This window comes from Triticum aestivum, chromosome 4A (genome assembly GCF_018294505.1).
Source record: "Triticum aestivum cultivar Chinese Spring chromosome 4A, IWGSC CS RefSeq v2.1, whole genome shotgun sequence".
Classification (NCBI taxonomy): Eukaryota; Viridiplantae; Streptophyta; class Magnoliopsida; order Poales; family Poaceae; genus Triticum; species Triticum aestivum.
In genome coordinates this window covers 594,067,741-594,084,513 of record NC_057803.1, presented here as the reverse complement: position 1 = coordinate 594,084,513, position 16,773 = coordinate 594,067,741, and the positions used below count along the sequence as shown (strand labels likewise).

Here is a 16,773-nt window from a genome sequence, read left to right as displayed (position 1 = left end):
TGGTGGAAAATACAAAATCACTTTGATTTTGCTTTCATTGAGAGCTCAACATGGGGAACAAATAAAAGGAGGAAAAAAATTAATAAATTGCTTTCATTGAGAGTTGAACTCAAGACCTCCCGCTTACTAAACGGGTGCTCTAACCAACTGAGCTATGAAAGCTTGTTGTTCAAAACATTTGTTTCCTTTTCTTGTCCAAGTATTTCCTGCCCTTTCGTGCCCAAATACATCGGTGCCTAACCCGCCGAAGTAGTCCCTCGTTGTGTAGTGCTAGATGATGGAAAAGTTTGAATGCACGCAACATCTTGTATTTTGAAACGAACAACAAAACGAAAGGCAGATCCTAGCTTAGTCGTCCACAAGTTTTTGTTGGAACTATGAATTGCAGAGATGTTTTAGAATATATCGAAAACAAGGCTCTTAACTCATAGTGATTACTGTATTAGTTTGCTCACAGTAATTTAGTTTATGTCAGTACGTAGTCGTGCCCTTAGTACTGAAATTCATCTTTAAAAAAATGTAGCACTAATATGCCAAGAATTTGCGCTTAATACACTTCCCTGAATGAATTGGGCCATCTGAGGCAGTACGCAGATCAAACAATACTTCTACCTTCAAAAAGAACCCCCAAAAAACACATACGAAAGTGGAAGGCAGTAACAGTTATCAACATGATCATATATCTCACACTGGACAGCGAAAACTCGTAATGCATGCACAAATACACAAACTGTTCTTCACTCCAGCACATTTGCCGTAACCTTGGTATAGTTACAGCTATTGGTTCAATCATGCCTAGCCTAGTCCACCAATCGGACCTGAATGGATTGGTACACTGATGATGTGGCAGCAGCACAAAGTTGGTTCAGATCCGAGTCGGCCACGACCAAGACGGAGTCCCCAGGTTTCACCGAGCCCTTGGACTTCAGGAGCTTGATGGTCTGCTTGAAGTTGTCGTCCATGCTATTCGACAGCGGGAGCTGGAGCGGGATCACCCCCCAGTAAAGGTTCATGCTCTTTCTCGTGTTGGCGTCGTCGGTGAACGCAAAGATGGGAGGGTTGGGTCGGTTGCGTGACAGGAGCGACGCCATGTGGCCATGCTTTGTGTAAACGAAGATGGCGTCCACGGCAAGGTTGTTTGCTGCATGGAGCCATGGAGTATATACAACAGGTGAGTTTTGCTGGAACGATAAAAATTGGATATGGAGTTTGCACAGGAAAACAAAATAGCCATTACCCATTTCCACAGCACTGCTGCATATTTGCTCCGAAATCCGGTCAGGCAGAGCTATCGCAAGCTGATACTGTGGAAGAAGTCTTTGCATGTTTTCCTCGCGGCTCCATGATTCCATCCTCTCACTAGCAGCACGTAGGACAGACAGAGCTTTCTCGGGATATGCACCTATGGCAGACTCGGCTGACAGCATTATAGCATCTGCGTATTGCCGCACTGCTTCAGAAACATCTGCCACCTTCATACAGGCAACGGGAGTTCATCAAGTGAATGCGAGAATAAGAGGGTAAAGTAGATGAAATATAATTCAATTTTCAGAAATAAGATTTCATAAAAAATAGTTCAGGTTACCTCTGCACGAGTAGGCGTTGGGTATTCAACCATTGATTCCAGAAGCTGCGAAGCAACTATCACAGGCTTGTTCAGGTTTCTACATAATTCAACAATCGCCTCTTGGATGGCTGGGATTTGTTCTAGAGGAACCTGAACTCCAAGATCACCACGCGCAACCATGACTCCATCTGATGCCTCTATGATGTCTTTAAGGTTCTTCAGAGATTCCAGACTCTCGATCTTTGCAAATATCTTAATGTGTCTGTTATACAAGTAGATTGTATTACGATATCAGGTACCCCCCAAAAAAAGAACAGTAATGTAACTCTCAAGTCCTAATGAATATGTATACCATCTTTTAATGGATAGAATTGTATCATTTGCTAAGTTTGGCGTATATCATATCACAGGCAAAAGTCCTAAAGTGCCATTTTAGTTGGATAAATAACAGACTCCCACTTCATATGCTCTATCGTCAAACAATGGAGTCAATTTCTATTGCTACGCCATTCCACATTTTCCAAGTTAGATATAGCAAATAGCATGCTCTAAACTACAAAAGGATCCTGCACTTATTGGAAGCTGTACAACAGCAGTCAGAGGCTCAGAAGTCAGAACCCTGCTGCTGGTAATTTCTATGATCGAAGTTCTAACTTGAACAATCCTAGACACTACAGACACCTCTGGGGAACAAATATGTGTATCACCAACTTATGTTTAGGTCCTTTAAGAATTGCAGTTCTGCTCACTCTAATGATCTTCTGGAGAGGTAAGTTTTCAGGGACTTAATGTCATTAGCATCCTTTACAAATGAAAGAGCAATACAATCGACTCCTTCAGTTATGCCAAATTCAATGTCAGCCCAATCCTACAATACAATATAGGCAGTTAGCAAGCAAGAAGATACTAGTTTCAGTAAGTAATATAAGAATAAAAAATTAAGAATATTAGCCAAAAAAATTGTCATGCCATCAAACTGATAATTACAAAAAATATGGTTTGTTCTTGATGAGTGAGAAAATTAAAATGGAACTATCAAAAATGAAATACAAGAGCTACAAGAATAATAAGTGTGCATTATAAGTTAACCTTTGTCGATAATGTAGGAAGCCCAAAGTTCCTTTCAACTAATTTTCCGTCCCTCCAGAATGACAACTTGGCTCGAGGAAGAAGCAAACCTGGATCTGTGCACTTACAGCGCAGATCACTCCCGATCTTCTCTGTAACTTGAAATGTCGCCATTCCACCATCTATGACAAGCTCATCACCAACTAGAATGCCTGTACAGTGCAGTAATTACATTGTGAATAAGGCAATAAGCTGTTTTTAAAAGTCATATTATGGACAACCAACAAGCAACTCATGTTCATCTTCAGACCTTCAGAAAACTTATCAAAGTTCACGTGCATTGTAAATGGGTGAGCTTTATCTGTTTTTTTACTGGTAAATAACCATTCAGAGCAATCCTGCAATGTACCATCAAAGGAAGAAAAGATATCAGGATTTCCATCTTCGATGAAAGACAAGGCATAGAGGACTAAAACATATAATTATACAGATCACGGGCGATGTCAAACTCTCAGACTGGCCTGTCATCTAGTACAATTCACTTGTTTTCGTCAGGAGCTCAAAATCAAACACTCCCACTTATAGTAAAACACCCAGTCAATCTAAGTCAGCATGAAAACAGTGTGCTGTTCAATGTATGAGTAGCACAACTGATTGATACTCCAGTCTAATCAAATCACATATTGTCACTGTGGGATTCCACTGTTAGAAAATAATGTGATCAAATGACTAAGTTAACTATGACCTAAAAGGCACCATAAGTAATTGTGAGATTAAAAATCTCATTAGGGATTAATTAATTAACGAGCATGTAATGGGCGCTACACACAAATCCATGTAAATAGAGGGTGCGGCCCTGGACATGATTAACCACAAAACTAATCAAGGTTACGAGTGCTCCCAATCTTGCATCAATCCAAACCAATCTGGATAGCACACCGTCAGTAAACCCACCAGGTTCATGATCGACTCTGCTTCTTCTACTACATTGACTACAAAGATGGCTTCACCACCACCACCACCACCACCAACAACAACAACAACAACAACAACAACAACAAAGCCTTTAGTCCCAAACAAGTTGGGGTAGGCTAGAGGTGAAACCCATAAGATCTCGCAACCAACTCATGACTCGGGCACATGGATAGCAAGCTTCCACGCACCCCTGTCCATAGCTAGCTCTCTTCACCAAACTCAGGTTAGTCTAGTTAATTCCGCTGTAATTGCATTTGTGATGCGGTTAGTCTAGTTAGTTTGTATGTGCATGCAGCCATACGCCCATTATTATGACCCTCATTACAGTTTGTTTCTCTTAGACGCTTAGTAGTCATCATGTGCAATTAATGAGTGAAACGAAGTTTCTTATTTCCGTAGTCAAATTTTGAGAATCTCGTTATCAAAAGTAATTAAGTATCCAACGACCAATAGTTATAGGATTCCCATTAGACCCATGCCAGCAATATGTGTTCGAAAGAGACTTGCTATTGCAAGCAACCTTCAGTGAGGAGATCAGCAAGAATAGACATAGTGCTTGTATACTCAATGTCAATTGCTTGAGCTTGGAGTCTATTTTTCACACAATGATTGTTACTGCCAATGTATGTGTTTGGCGACACATGAGTTGTTGTACAAAAAGGAAACTACGGCTTGGTTATCGCACAATATTGTCAGTCGCTTAGCGATGTTGTCTACCAAACTGAGTCACAATTTCTCGTGGATCGAATAGAACTTTTTACTTCTGGTTACTGCATGATCTCTGATCAGACTACCCCACAGCAGAAAGTCAAACTCAGTACAAACCACGAAACCAGCACACCCATATGTAGCGCCCGAATCTGATGGGCGCAAATTTGTTTATCATTACAGTTTCTTATGGCCCTCATTACAGTTTGTTTCTCTTATTAGTCATCATGTGCACTTACCACCTAGTGAGTGACACAAACTTCCTTATTACCATAATGAAATTTTGAGAATCTAGCGATGTTGTTGCAGAATATTGTCAGTGGCTTAGTGATGCTATCTACTACCAAAATGAGTCCCAATTCCCCAGACAAAACTAGAGATTAATATGACCTTCTCCTAGATCGAGTAGAATTTTTTACTTCTGGTCACTGCATGATCCCTGATCAGACTACTCCACAGCAGCGCAAAAGTCAAACACCGTACAAACCACGACCCGACCACACCCGTGTGTAGCGCCTGAATCTGACCGACGCAATTGCAGAAAACAGAATACATGCCCGGCAGACACACCTCGGCCTTGACGGATGCGGCGCCGCCGTGGTCGGCGAAGAGGAGCTGGGAGCCCTCGGTGTCGACCATGAGGGAGACGCAGAAGCCCTCCTCGTCATTGAGCCTGCGCACCTCGCGCATGGCGGCGCGGTGCCAGTCGCGGCCGCCGTGGCAGAGGTTGACCCGCGCCACGCCCATCCCGCCGCGCGCCAGCGCCGGCAGCGCGTCCACGCACGCCGGCCCCACCGTGCACACGAGCTTCGTCTTGCGCATGCCCATGAACCCCTTCTCCCTGAGCTCTGCCTCCGACACCACGTCCATCACCCCCTCCGCCGCCGCCCGGGCCGGACGGGCCCCGCTGCGGCGGGAGGCGTGGGCCGGGACGAGGTAGGAGGGGAACGAGCTGGCGGCGGCGGAGGTGGCCATCGGGGCTAGGGTTTTCGAGCCGGCGGCGGAGGCGGCGGCGGCGGCGGCGATGGTGGTGGGCGGACGATGCGAGGGAGGGAGACTCCTTCCTGCGACGGGCCTATGGCTCTGCGGAGGGTGGTGGCGCACAGTGACAGGTGGGTCCCACTCCCACCTGGCAAGTGGACAACGGATTGGGCGAGCTGTCCCTGACAAGTGGGGCCGGCCGGCCGAACTAATGTTTGAGTTTTTTTCCCGCCCCTGATTGGTACCCGCTTTCCCCAAATTATCCTTTTTCACGAGTTGTTGTTTTTATCATTTCTTTGTGCTAGCGATCGGTGTGTGATAAAAGAAGTTCATGAATTATGTTTATCATTTCATTTTGTAGTCGACATGTTGTCTGTAGGTTATACACCATTTTTTGTATAGTCATTTTTAAACGATATTACATAGGCACATGGAAATGTACTGAATATGAAGTTGATGTCCGTTTGGGTTCATGTATGTGTGTGTGTGTGTGTGTGTGTGTGTTCTATTGGCACTTTGAAATAAATTCAACAGCCATATATCATTTTGTGGATCAATACTGGATTATGTAAGCACATGAACAAAATGCACCGAGCAGCTATATCAAAGTCCAACTCATTAACTATTTGTGGAGTCTCATAAGATAAAAACAATTTTATTTTGCAATAGTGAGAAATAGAAAAGGGAAAGACAAACCAACTATTAAGTTGGCGTTCTACAAAAACATAGAAGCGTCAAACAATGCAATAGTCATTTCTTTATCGTACACACGTGAAACCTTCTTTTTTGCGGGTATATTAGAAACTTTGCTGATGCACAGATCCAAAGCGTTGAAATCCTCTGGAAGTGAGGCAAATAGATGACAGACAGACCACCAGTAAAACAAAATATGCCAAGCACAACAATGTCAACCTGAAATTTTATTTGGCATGTCAGGCAAACTACAGCCTATCTGCTTCTATGCTTGAAAATTACAGTGCTTTGCATTTCGCAAACGAGAAGTACAAGATGCACACCTACAGTTTTGGTGACAAACATATCCATTTGACAATGCTAAATTAGCTGGTTGGTCTAGAACACTGACATAAGAACAAAAAAAAACAAGGTAATATCAATATAGAAGGGCTAAGCATAAAGAGTTTCTAACTGAAGATCAATTGTACCAACTGATCTAGGTCTGCGCTGGTACACAGCGCCATAGAACATAGTGAGGTATCATCATCCAAGTACTAGAAATGACAAGAATTATGCAAGTTATCCATGTGCTGAACCCATCATTTCACATACATATGGACAAACAAAGTCACAAAGCAAGAATGTTGTTAGCAATAGATGAGATGTCCTGTCCACATCCATAAAAAAATCGAATCTATTGGGATCAACTCTCAGTATGGAACATAACAGCAGAGGTTCATCATCTCAATCAGAGAACAATACAAGGGAATTGTCCACAATCACTCGTGCAGTTTCAAAAGCAATCTCAAACTACAAACATAAATCCTCCTAATAATCAATTGCGCAGAACATAACAGCAGAAAGCTGTCGGTTATCAATCATCATATCTGTCGGAGCACTAACTAGACTCGGCCTCGGGTGATTTGACACTCCGCAGCCTGCTGGAGCGCCGGACCGGGGTCATCGCCTCATCATCCTTGTTCCTCTGCAAAAACAAGTTCACAAGCTATAAGTTACATGCATATATCACATTTGAAATTGACTGAGCCGAGAAGATGGACAAGAAGAATCAAAGCTTACGTTCTTGGCAGCGATCTTCTCATAGGTCGTGAAGCTGCCATAGGATGATGTGGAGTATGACATGGACTCCCTCTTGGACGCGGGCTCGAGGCCGACGTTCTCTTCCTCCTTGGTCTTCCCCCTGCCATGGCCATGGCCAGACGACAAGCTGCTGCTGTACTGAGAGAAACCAGAGTCACCAAATCGCTCAGTTTCTTCTGCCACAGAACCTTTGACAACACGATGGCCCTCACTGCTTGCTGAACCAGATCGAGTCTCAGCCTCCTCGGCTTGACCCTGCTCAGCTGGTACATTGGCACCTGTGGCAACCTGAGCTTGCTTCTTCCACATGGAAAGGGCGGCAACGCCTGCTGAAAGAATGACCACAACGAGAGCAACACCTACTGCTGCAGCAGGCTTTGAGATTCTGTCCAAGTAGCTTGGCGACATGCTCGAGTCCGACTCAAGGCCAAGATGCGGCTCCTGGCCCTCCTTGCCACTGCCGTGGTTGTCCTCGGGCTCTTCACTCTCAACATCCTGTTCATGCTGCTCAGCAGGTTGAGATGGGGTGCCCAAATCCTGACTGATCTCTTCGCCACTGATGCTACCTGGAGCTGCTTCTGATGCCCCAACATCAAGCTCATCTACTGCCTTGGAGTAGTCTGCATCAGATTCTTCTACCACTGCAGCAACACCCTCTGATTCTGCAATCAAGTCAGCACTGCTTGCTTCAGAAACTGCATCCTGGATCTTCAACTGCTCCTCCAGGACACTGGCACCATAGCTGCTACCAGGAGCTTCTTCTGGCATTCCAACATCAAGCTCAACTACCACCATGTCGTAGTAGTCTGATGCATCATATTTTTCTCCCACTCCAGCATCAGCAACTGATTCTTCTTCCGGCTCTGCAGTCAAGGCATTGGCACTGCTAATAGGCTCTTCACTCGGCACTGGCCATGCCTCAGCAAAGTTGTAGTAGAAATCAGCAGCAGCAGCATGGTTGTCACCATCGGCAGCCGCCGCACTCCAGTTGGCTGCAAAGTGCGGACCAAAGTACTCTTGCTTTTGCGTGGATGTAGAGGCCAAGGCCTCCCAGTAAGACGTGATCGAATCCAACGAACTGCTTGACCATTGCTTGAGCCAAGCAGCCAACTCCACAGGGTGTGATTCTTGAACTGAAAGAAAGCCTGACGCCTTCGACAAGGCGGTGTTTGACATGATCGGCGAATCCGGTTGCAGCAGCACGCACACGGAAGCAGCGGACATGAGCAGAACGAAAGCAAGGGGAAGCAGGAACCTCAACGAGGACCCCTTCTTCGCTGGAGCTCGCACCCCATGCTCCGGCTCCGGCGTCAGTGCACGAGCTCGCGGAGGAGTCGCCCTAGGCTCCGGTGCAGAGACGCGAGCCGGCTCGGGCGTCACCGCAGCAGCCTCTGATGGCAGCAGCAGAGCAGCCCGCGGTGAACCCGGCGTGGGATCTGGCGCCAGGACGCAAGCCTCGGCGGCCTCGGATGGAGCGGCGAGAGCTGGCTGCTCCCGTGGCAGGTGATTCTGCTGTGCTTGCTCTTGCTCCTCCTCCGTGAGGTCGTCCTCCGTGGTGGCAGTGGCGTCGGTTTCGTCGCTGCTCTCGGAGGCGGAGGCGGAGGCGAAGCCGTCCTCGAGGCGCCCGACGCCAGCGCGGCCGTGGCGGTAGATGTCGACGCGGGGGTTGGGCTTGTAGTGGAGGAAGCGCGGCCTCGGCGAAGTGTAGTTGGTCTTGGGGTCGTACAGGGCCGCCCGGGACGGCTCCGCGTCCACCGGATCGGCCGCCGCGTGCGGGTGGTTCACGCCCACGGGATCCTCCAACCCCGCGTCGTCGTCATCTCCAGCGAGCGGGCCGTGCCATGCGGCGGCCGCGGGAGGGGGCTCGAACGAGTGCCGCAGGCTGCGCTCCGCGCCCACCGTCTCGGCCGCCGCGCGCACGGGAATCTCCGTCCCCGCGTCGTCATCTCCAGCGGGAGCGAGAGGGGCGTCGAAGGAGAGGCGCAGGCGGCGCGGGTCGGGGGTTCCTCCCGCCTTGGGCTTGTGCGCGAGGTTGGCGGGGGAGAAGGGCGCGAGGTGAGGCGTGTCGTGGTTCCGCTCCCCGAGCACCTTGCTGGTGTTCCTGGGCGAGGCGGCCTTGGACGCGGCGGAGATGGTGGGCGCCATGAAGTTCTTCGGGCCGCCTGTGCGCGCCGCGGGCTTGGGGGTGCGGTCCCGCGGCTCGTTCTCCTTCTCCCCGAAGGAGGAGGAGAGGGACCTCCGGCGCGGCGAGGGCGAGGAGGCGTGGTGGCACCCGCACCCGCCGCCAACGCCCTTGGAGCTGGCGCTCCTCTGCGAGGGGCAATCTGCAGATCAGGGACGGGGATTCAGCCAGAGCTCGTAGTCGAACAAACGCGACGAGAGAAGAAATCCAACGGAAATTAAGGGAAACCAGCGGAGGGGAGGGGAATTACCTGCGGGCTTGAAGGGGTTGGAGTCGGCGCTCCTCCGCATGGAGGGGCAGGGCCTGACCGCGGCCGGCGACGGCGACGGGGACGGGGACGGGGACCTGGCCACCGCTGCCATCTCGGGGGAGGGAGAGCAGAGAGGATCACGGCTTTTTTTCCCCGTTCGTTCTCTGGCTGATTTCGAAATCCGTTTGTTCTCTTCGCTTCTCGGGGGAATGGAATGAAAATGAAATGTGCGGAGAGTGGGGCGGGGATGGGCGCGGGTGGAGTTAAGAGGAGAGATTCTCTCTTCTGCCCGTTGCCTTCAGGCTTCAGCTCACCCAGCCGACCGTTGCCACAGCTTTGTGGTGCCATTTTGAAACCGAGCCGCCGCGCTTGCCTCCTCCTCCTTCTCCTCATAGCAACTCTAGCATTTTCCCGACCTACAAAATGTGTTTGCAGGTCGCACCGAGACAGTTATGCAGGCCGAAATTTACGGCGGCAGATTAGAAACCGCAAACAAACCATTAAACTTTTAAAAAAGTTGTTTCGTGCGAGAAATTTAAGCACAGCTCGCCGGAGCTCGCTCGCATAGATGGTTCTTCTTTGCATATAAGCTCATACAAGCCACATATATGCATAAAGGTTAGATATGATAGACAGGGCCTACGCTACCGCATCACTGCAACAAAATTGAGCTCACCGGAGCTCCTGCGGTAGCTGCCCACCGGCGCCGATCAGTCGGAGTCGGAGTCGAGGTCGACGAAGAGCTTCTCCTACTCCTCCTTCATCACGCGCAGGTCGGCCTCCTTCTATGCGTGCTCCTGCGATGCCGTGAGGCCCGTCTCGAGGAAGAGCCGCTTGTACTCGAGCTCGCGCCGGATGCGCTCTTCCATCTCCTCTTGATCCCTCGCCGACCGCTCGAGGACGACGCGCTCGAGGAGCTCCTCCTGCCCCAGTGGGAGGTAGTCCTCGGGTCCGATGACGCCTCGGCGCGGCGGCGCATCGGGCACGGCCTCCTCCGGCTCCCTCTTCACCGGAATGAGCCGCGAGCTCGATGCGCTCGCGGATGAGCACCCCGCGGACACGTGGCCGGATGAGCTCCCCGCGGACCAGTTGCCGAAGGAGGCGCGGCGGCGACGGGCGCGCTCGAGCTCAAACTCGTCGAGCTCGCGGCGGCGACGGGCGCGCTCGAGCTCGAACTCGTCGAGCTCGCGCCGGTCGAATGACGGCGACGGTCGGGCACCATGGTTGAGCCACCTACGCGCCACCCGCTTGCGCGCGGCGTCAGGTCTGGCGCGGCGGCGGCGCTCCGCCTCATCCCCCGAGTCGGCCATGGTGGTTCAAGGCTCGCCGGCGGCGAGAAATCGAGCGGCGCAGTGGGGAATTGGAGGGGAACGCGGCGGCGGGAGGATGGGTTTCGACCCGCATCTGCCCCGCAAACCCGCAGTTATAGTGGCTCGGGGGTTGCATTTGCGGGTTGCGGCAAAAAAATTTACGGGTCGGACACCGATGCGGCCTCTGGTCTAATCAGAAAAATAGGTCGAGCCCGTATAATCGGCGGAATTATGCGGGTTTCGCCGGATGCGGGGTCTGCTAGAGTTGCTCTCACAAGTCACAGCCCACGTCGTGACATCCAACAGCTCGTGCGGACAAGGCCCATCCAGCTCTACAAAACCTTGAATGCCGCTCTAATTTTTCTTTTACAGGTTTTGTCATCTCTGTTTTTTTTTTATGCCAGACAGAGTTTCGGGGAACTTCATCAATCAAGATGCAAACCGTCGAGCTAAAGATGACGGCGTGAAAATTTCCACCAGGAACTCCTTTTTAGTGTTTCTTTAGCATGAAACAACGGGGGATGGCCCCTATTGCGACTCATTTTTTTTTTTTGCATAAAGATCAATGTTCCATCCTGTACCAGGAGATAACCCGAAGTTCTGGTTCAAGTCACGGTTGAAGAAAATGTGTGGGAGGCCTTGAGTGGCATTTTCAGTGTCAAGGACACCAAAAGGATGAAATTTTGCATGATTTAAATGAAACTAACTCGGGCTGATGTTGTTTTCAGCAGAATTGCCACAGTGTTATTTTTGTGCGGAAATAAAACTACTTGAAATTGGACCGGGATTCTTGGACAATTATTTCAGAAGTATATGAAGATTTATGGAATGAAGATGGACCAGAGGGGGGCCACCAGGCCGTGAGGCCACCCCCTGCCCGCGCCCCTGGCCGTGTGGGTCCCTCGGGCACCGCCTTACGATGATTCCACTGCCCAAAAATCGTTATATATATATATATATACTAGAAAAAATCAGAGAAAATCATCGGCGCATTTTATGACACAGAGCCACCGCCACCTCCTCTTCTTCCTCTGGAGATCTGGTCTGAAGTCCGTTTTTGACTCTAGAGAGGGGGATTCTTCGCCATTGTCATCATCAATCCTTCTCCAACAACAATTTCATGATGCTCTCATCCATGTGTGAGTAATTCATCTGCAAGCACATGGAGGTAGATGGGAATTGGATGAGATTTGTTATGTAATAGATGTCAGATTTGTTAGGGCTTGACGCCTAATATCCATTATGTTCTGAGGCTGATGTTGCTATGACTTTGTTATGCCCAATGCTTGTCATTAGAGTCCGAGTGCCATGATTTCACATCTAAACTCTCTTTGTTTTTCTGAATATATTTACGTTTTTGATTTTATCTGCAAGTTGTATGCACCTGTTATTGTTCTGAAGTCTGGCCTTCGAAGTGACAATAACTAAGATATTAACAAGGATGACTTTACCTCGAGGATTACATGTATTCACTGTATGTTAATGTTTTGATCTGTCTCTCTATTAAAAGGAGTGTCTTAATTACCCTTGGTTTCCGTTAGGATCTCACTGCCACGGGAGGGTAGGACTAAAGATGTTGTGCATGTTGTGGAAGTTCTTATCGCAAGCACGTACAACTAGTTATGAAATGCATGCCTACATATAATTGATGAATTGGAGCTAGTTTACTAACGCTCTATGTTATGACTTTTACATAATGAATCTCATCTGGAGAAAAAAAACCACTATCTAATTCCATGCATGCGCTTTTCATTATTGTTGCTTCCTTTAAAGTTACTGATGTTGCACCCTGGTACTACTCTATGTAATACTGCTACTTGTTAGTCTTATTGTTGTTGTAACTATATCACTACAACCATCATAGAACTATGCTACTAATACATTGTTGCAAGCAAGTTATCTGTCTAGGTGTGGTTGAATTGACATCTCAACTGCTAAGGATTATAAATATTTGTTGACTTCCTTTGTGTCAAATCAAAAAAAAAAGGGTTGAAATGCTTCGCTCGAAGACTGTTGTGATCCCCAACACTTGTGGGTCATCAACGGCGTGGTCTTCTTGCAGCACCGACCACCACCGGTCCCAGCATCAGTGACCGTCGGTACCAGCTATGGTGATCGTCAGTTGTAGCTACCAGCGTTGCGGTTGTATCTCTGCCATAGCCACCATCGTCGGGGAGAAGGGGTTGGGCGACAGCCACGACACCACGGGTCAAAGGGGGGAGGTCAGTAGCGATGCGTGTGTGGTTCTCTGAGAGTCCGAGGAGGTTGTAGCCGCTACATCGTCTATGTGCTAGCTATTCGCGGCACCAACGGCCATCACACGAGCGACGCCCTCGCCTCTTGCAAGGAAGCGCGGCTGCGTACACGAGGGCGGCGCGCGAGCGCTATTGGGTAGGAAGGGAGGAAGAAGCACGCGAAGGTGCGCGGGGCGTTGTGTGTGTGTGTGTGTGTGTGTGGTGGGGGGGGGGGGGGGGAGGGAGGAGCACGCGGGGTGCGTCCGGAGGTAGGAGATGTGTGTGTGCGCTCGCGCGCGCGAGAGAGAGAGGATTGCATGAAGAATAAGGGGCAATGTTGACATTTGCTGGGACGGGTGGCAATTGGAAACATTTTGACGGCAATATATATTGTTGCATGGATGTTAATTTTAATTTGCAAGCATGGCAATTTTTACCAGCGGAAAACAAAACTATAGCAGACTGCAGTTGCCATGCTCGCTAGCAAAAATTGCCATCCTCGGCCAGCACAAAATGCAATAAAAAACGTTTGCAAGTGTCATCAACTGAGTGAATGTTCGCTGATTATAGTGGTTCCCCATTCGATGTAGCGTGCAACAGGACTGAAGCGAGATGATAGCCGGTCAGCCAATTTTGTACTTTTTCCTAATCCCATATAGCCTAACATTACAGCGCAGACTGAACTAAGTTTTAAGTTGTCCATCGACCATTGCAAGTCAGTTTTCAGACATATTGCACACTAGTTAGCCGTGAAATATGAAAAACAATGAAGAGAGCGAGTACAGCTGTGAAATATGAAAAACAATGAAAATGTGTTGAGCGAGTACGGGAACATGTCTGGGCCGACGGTGATCTTTGTGCTCGACAAGGTAAGGCGACGCCGCGGAGAGCATGAGGTTGGACGTGATGACGTAGGTGTGTTTACAAGGGTGGACCCGGAATTTCCATTGAGACGGTTCCAATGAGACGATACGTTATTTGATATCCACTCTCTTATATTTCAAATGTAAGGTGTATTATTTTTTTCAAGTTTAATTTCTCTAACTTTGACTATATTTTTTAAACCTTGGCTAAAATTCTATCCAGAATCAACGTGTACAATAGCAAATCATTATGTTTAAATTCATATGAAATATATTTATATATTTTATTTATCTACTAGTTTAGATGTTGATATACTTTACTACCCCTTCAATCCAAATAAGTGTCACAGTTTTGAAACAAGGTTAGTTAAACCTTAGTAAAAAACTGTGACACTTACCATTTATTATGGATCAGAGGGAGTACTAAAAACTTGGTCAAATATAGAAACTTTTAAACTTTTGGAAAACTACTCTAACTTTTTTTTCGAAAAATGAAAGAAGTCGAACAGACGGTTTTATTTGACCGTTTTAGCATAAACTTATTTCTACGAGGTAATTTACGAGCGCTAGTAAATTCGTTCTAGTAATTACCGGTGGCGTGCAGCACTATGGTCTCAACGGAAATTCCCGGTCCGAGCCCCAGTAGCACACCCAGGCCGTCACGTCCAACCCCAAGCTCTCCGCGGCGTCGCCGTATCTCGTCGAGCACAAAGATCACCGTCGGCCCAGACATGTTCCCGTACTCGCTCAGCACATGGCGGCTTGCCGCCAGCTTCTCGGAGTCCAGCCGGAGCACCGCCTCCACGCCGTCCAAGATTGCTCGCCCCCCTGGATGCACCGCCCAGAAGAGACGGTTCCAGCCACCGCTCAGGCCGAGCGGCGCCAGCGCCTCTACCAGGCACTGCTCGACGTTCTCGCGAATCAGCGTTGTCATCTCAACGGCGGGGCGGAAGAGGAGCCCGTCTTCGCCGAGCCGTCCGGCCGCGGCGCGCTCAGACTCCGGTATCACGGCCTGCGACGCGGCCACCATCTCGAAGAGCGGGCACTCGACAGAGCCGCGGTTCACGTCTGCGCCGACGATCACGGCGGCCGCTCCGTCACCGAACAGGGCCTGCATGATGAGCGTGGCCTTGTCGGCCTCGTCCTCGGGGGCGCGGAGCAGGATGAGAGTGAGCTCGGCGCAGACCACGAGGACGCGCGCGCCGCGGTTGTTCTCGGCGATGTCCTTGGCGACCCGGAGCGCGGTGGCGCCGCTGTTGCAGCCGTTGAGGTAGAGCATGGTGCGGCGGACGGAGGGGGCGAGGCCGAGGAGGGAAGCCAGCCGGACGTCGGCGCCCGGCATGTGTGCGCCGCAGTAGGTGCCGACGATGAGGTGGGTCACGTCGGTGGCCGGGCGCCCCCACTCCGCCATAGCCTTGGTCGCGGCAGCTGCCGCGAGCTCGGGAACGGCGGTGGTGGCTATGCCCATCCGGGTGTCCAGGGATGGCAATGTCCGGTCTATGAGCTCAGGATGGTCTCGCAGCATCTCGTCGGTGTGGTAGAAGTAACGCTTCTTGATGGCCGAGCTTTTACCTGAATATAGAACACGCTACGATGAACAGTTTGCCAAGTCTCAATCGATACTATATCCGTGAGATATTATATTAGGATTCACATAAAAAATCAGTTTTTTCTTTTTCTTTTTTGCATATTATGCCATTCGACTGAGACTTGATTATATCTCAATCGACTGACTAAAACTAGTTACACCTTATCATGAATGAATAGAAGTAAGCAAAACAGAACTGAGGGGAAGAGCTTAATAATTACTTCCTTCAGTACAAATTACTCATCGCAGAAATGAATGTATCTAAAACTAAAATACATCTAGATACATCCATATCTGCGACAAGTAATTTGAAATGGAGGGAGTACATACAGATTCTGTGAAGCTTGGATTTGAGCTTGGTGTCGTGCTCTGCGTTGATGACCCGGAAGTAGTAGTCGGCGTACTCTTGCTGCAGCACGCAGTTGGCCGGGTTGGCCGTGCCGATGGCGAGCACGGACGCAGGGCCGTCTGCGCGCTGCGCCTGCCGGATGACGGCGGCCGCCGGACTTGCCGTGAGGTTCCCGAGCAGCACCATCTTGGTCTCGGCTGGGAGAACTGCTCTGCTGTCCAGCTTGGACAGTGAAGACGGAAGAGTACGGGTATTAAGTACAGAGACAAGATGTCACGTTTTTTTTTTTAGCAAAGATGGTCACGTTTTGGACCCGAGAATTGGCAGCGAAACCGACGAGCACGAGCCTGTCACGTGAATTCCATGTACGTAGTATGCTGTTTAGTTGGAAGTTGGCCAGCATTGTTCAGCTTCCAATTCGTTGTGGTATTAAACTTGGTTTGGAGGAGGGATTGCGTACACACAACCCCCGCACTTGAGCTACTCCCGGTGCACTCACGTTTTTTAGCATCCCTAAAAAGGTAATTAGAAGTGTGGAAAAAAAATACTCAATGCTAATGTATCTCATGTTACAAAAATGGAAAACTTTTCGACCGGCTGATCTCTCTCTCCTACAAACCGTCTCCTTCGTTTGACACATGCATCCACTCCCAGCCTTATCCTCTCAGACCCCAACCGCTCGTTGTTTCCTTTCTCTCGAATCCAGCCATGACGTCTTCTTCCTCTCTCTCTCTCTCCCCCCTCTCGCCATCCGCTCGAGAGGAGACGATTCCATGGCGACGCCGAACACCCCCTGTTGCGAACCGACAGAAACAACAGCAACCATCGCCTGCTACTCCCCCACTGCAGCAGCTGTTGTTGCTGCAAATGAAGGGCTCAACACCGGTAATCCGCGTTGCTGCGTGGTGAAGTCCATGTACGC

At 49.3% G+C, this 16,773-nt stretch overlaps 3 protein-coding genes and 1 non-coding gene across 4 annotated transcripts; all 4 read right to left on the bottom strand.

Moving 5' to 3' along the window:
• Positions 1-88: 88 nt before the first annotated feature.
• Positions 89-162, bottom strand: TRNAT-AGU (transfer RNA threonine (anticodon AGU)). Its single transcript has one exon. It is a non-coding gene; the product is annotated as a tRNA-Thr (tRNA).
• Positions 163-649: 487 nt separating this feature from the next.
• Positions 650-5,430, bottom strand: LOC123087306 (pyruvate kinase isozyme A, chloroplastic). Its single transcript, XM_044509298.1, has 7 exons — positions 4,889-5,430; positions 2,946-3,033; positions 2,657-2,847; positions 2,317-2,435; positions 1,586-1,829; positions 1,238-1,472; positions 650-1,141 (listed from the first exon to the last, which is right to left on the bottom strand). The coding sequence occupies exons 1-7, from the start codon at positions 5,291-5,293 to the stop codon at positions 801-803; spliced, it is 1,623 nt and encodes a 540-aa protein (XP_044365233.1). The 5' UTR covers positions 5,294-5,430; the 3' UTR covers positions 650-800.
• A 1,220-nt stretch (positions 5,431-6,650) lies between these two features.
• LOC123087305 (uncharacterized) lies at positions 6,651-9,816 on the bottom strand. Its single transcript, XM_044509297.1, has 3 exons — positions 9,508-9,816; positions 7,055-9,399; positions 6,651-6,959 (listed from the first exon to the last, which is right to left on the bottom strand). The coding sequence occupies exons 1-3, from the start codon at positions 9,617-9,619 to the stop codon at positions 6,873-6,875; spliced, it is 2,544 nt and encodes an 847-aa protein (XP_044365232.1). The 5' UTR covers positions 9,620-9,816; the 3' UTR covers positions 6,651-6,872.
• A 4,160-nt stretch (positions 9,817-13,976) lies between these two features.
• LOC123082453 (bisdemethoxycurcumin synthase-like) lies at positions 13,977-16,063 on the bottom strand. Its single transcript, XM_044504780.1, has 2 exons — positions 15,833-16,063; positions 13,977-15,486 (listed from the first exon to the last, which is right to left on the bottom strand). Exons 1-2 carry the CDS (start codon positions 16,035-16,037, stop codon positions 14,495-14,497), a joined length of 1,197 nt encoding a protein of 398 aa, XP_044360715.1. The 5' UTR covers positions 16,038-16,063; the 3' UTR covers positions 13,977-14,494.
• Positions 16,064-16,773: the final 710 nt, after the last annotated feature.

What these genes read in the sequence shown, in the direction of transcription:
- LOC123082453 (XM_044504780.1), bottom strand. Translation starts at nt 16,037, where the DNA reads ATGGTGCTGCTCGGGAACCTCACGGCAAGTCCGGCGGCCGCCGTCATC. An exon ending in ATCCAAGCTTCACAGAATCT is followed by an intron (nt 15,487 to 15,832) that starts GTATGTACTCCC and finishes TTCTATATTCAG; the next exon opens with GTAAAAGCTCGGCCATCAAG.
- LOC123087305 (XM_044509297.1), bottom strand. Translation starts at nt 9,619, where the DNA reads ATGGCAGCGGTGGCCAGGTCCCCGTCCCCGTCCCCGTCGCCGTCGCCG. An exon ending in CAACCCCTTCAAGCCCGCAG is followed by an intron (nt 9,400 to 9,507) that starts GTAATTCCCCTC and finishes CCTGATCTGCAG; the next exon opens with ATTGCCCCTCGCAGAGGAGC. An exon ending in AGAAGATCGCTGCCAAGAAC is followed by an intron (nt 6,960 to 7,054) that starts GTAAGCTTTGAT and finishes TTGTTTTTGCAG; the next exon opens with AGGAACAAGGATGATGAGGC.
- LOC123087306 (XM_044509298.1), bottom strand. Translation starts at nt 5,293, where the DNA reads ATGGCCACCTCCGCCGCCGCCAGCTCGTTCCCCTCCTACCTCGTCCCG. An exon ending in CCGCATCCGTCAAGGCCGAG is followed by an intron (nt 3,034 to 4,888) that starts GTGTGTCTGCCG and finishes GGTACATTGCAG; the next exon opens with GATTGCTCTGAATGGTTATT. An exon ending in TTCCTACATTATCGACAAAG is followed by an intron (nt 2,436 to 2,656) that starts GTTAACTTATAA and finishes ATTGTATTGTAG; the next exon opens with GATTGGGCTGACATTGAATT.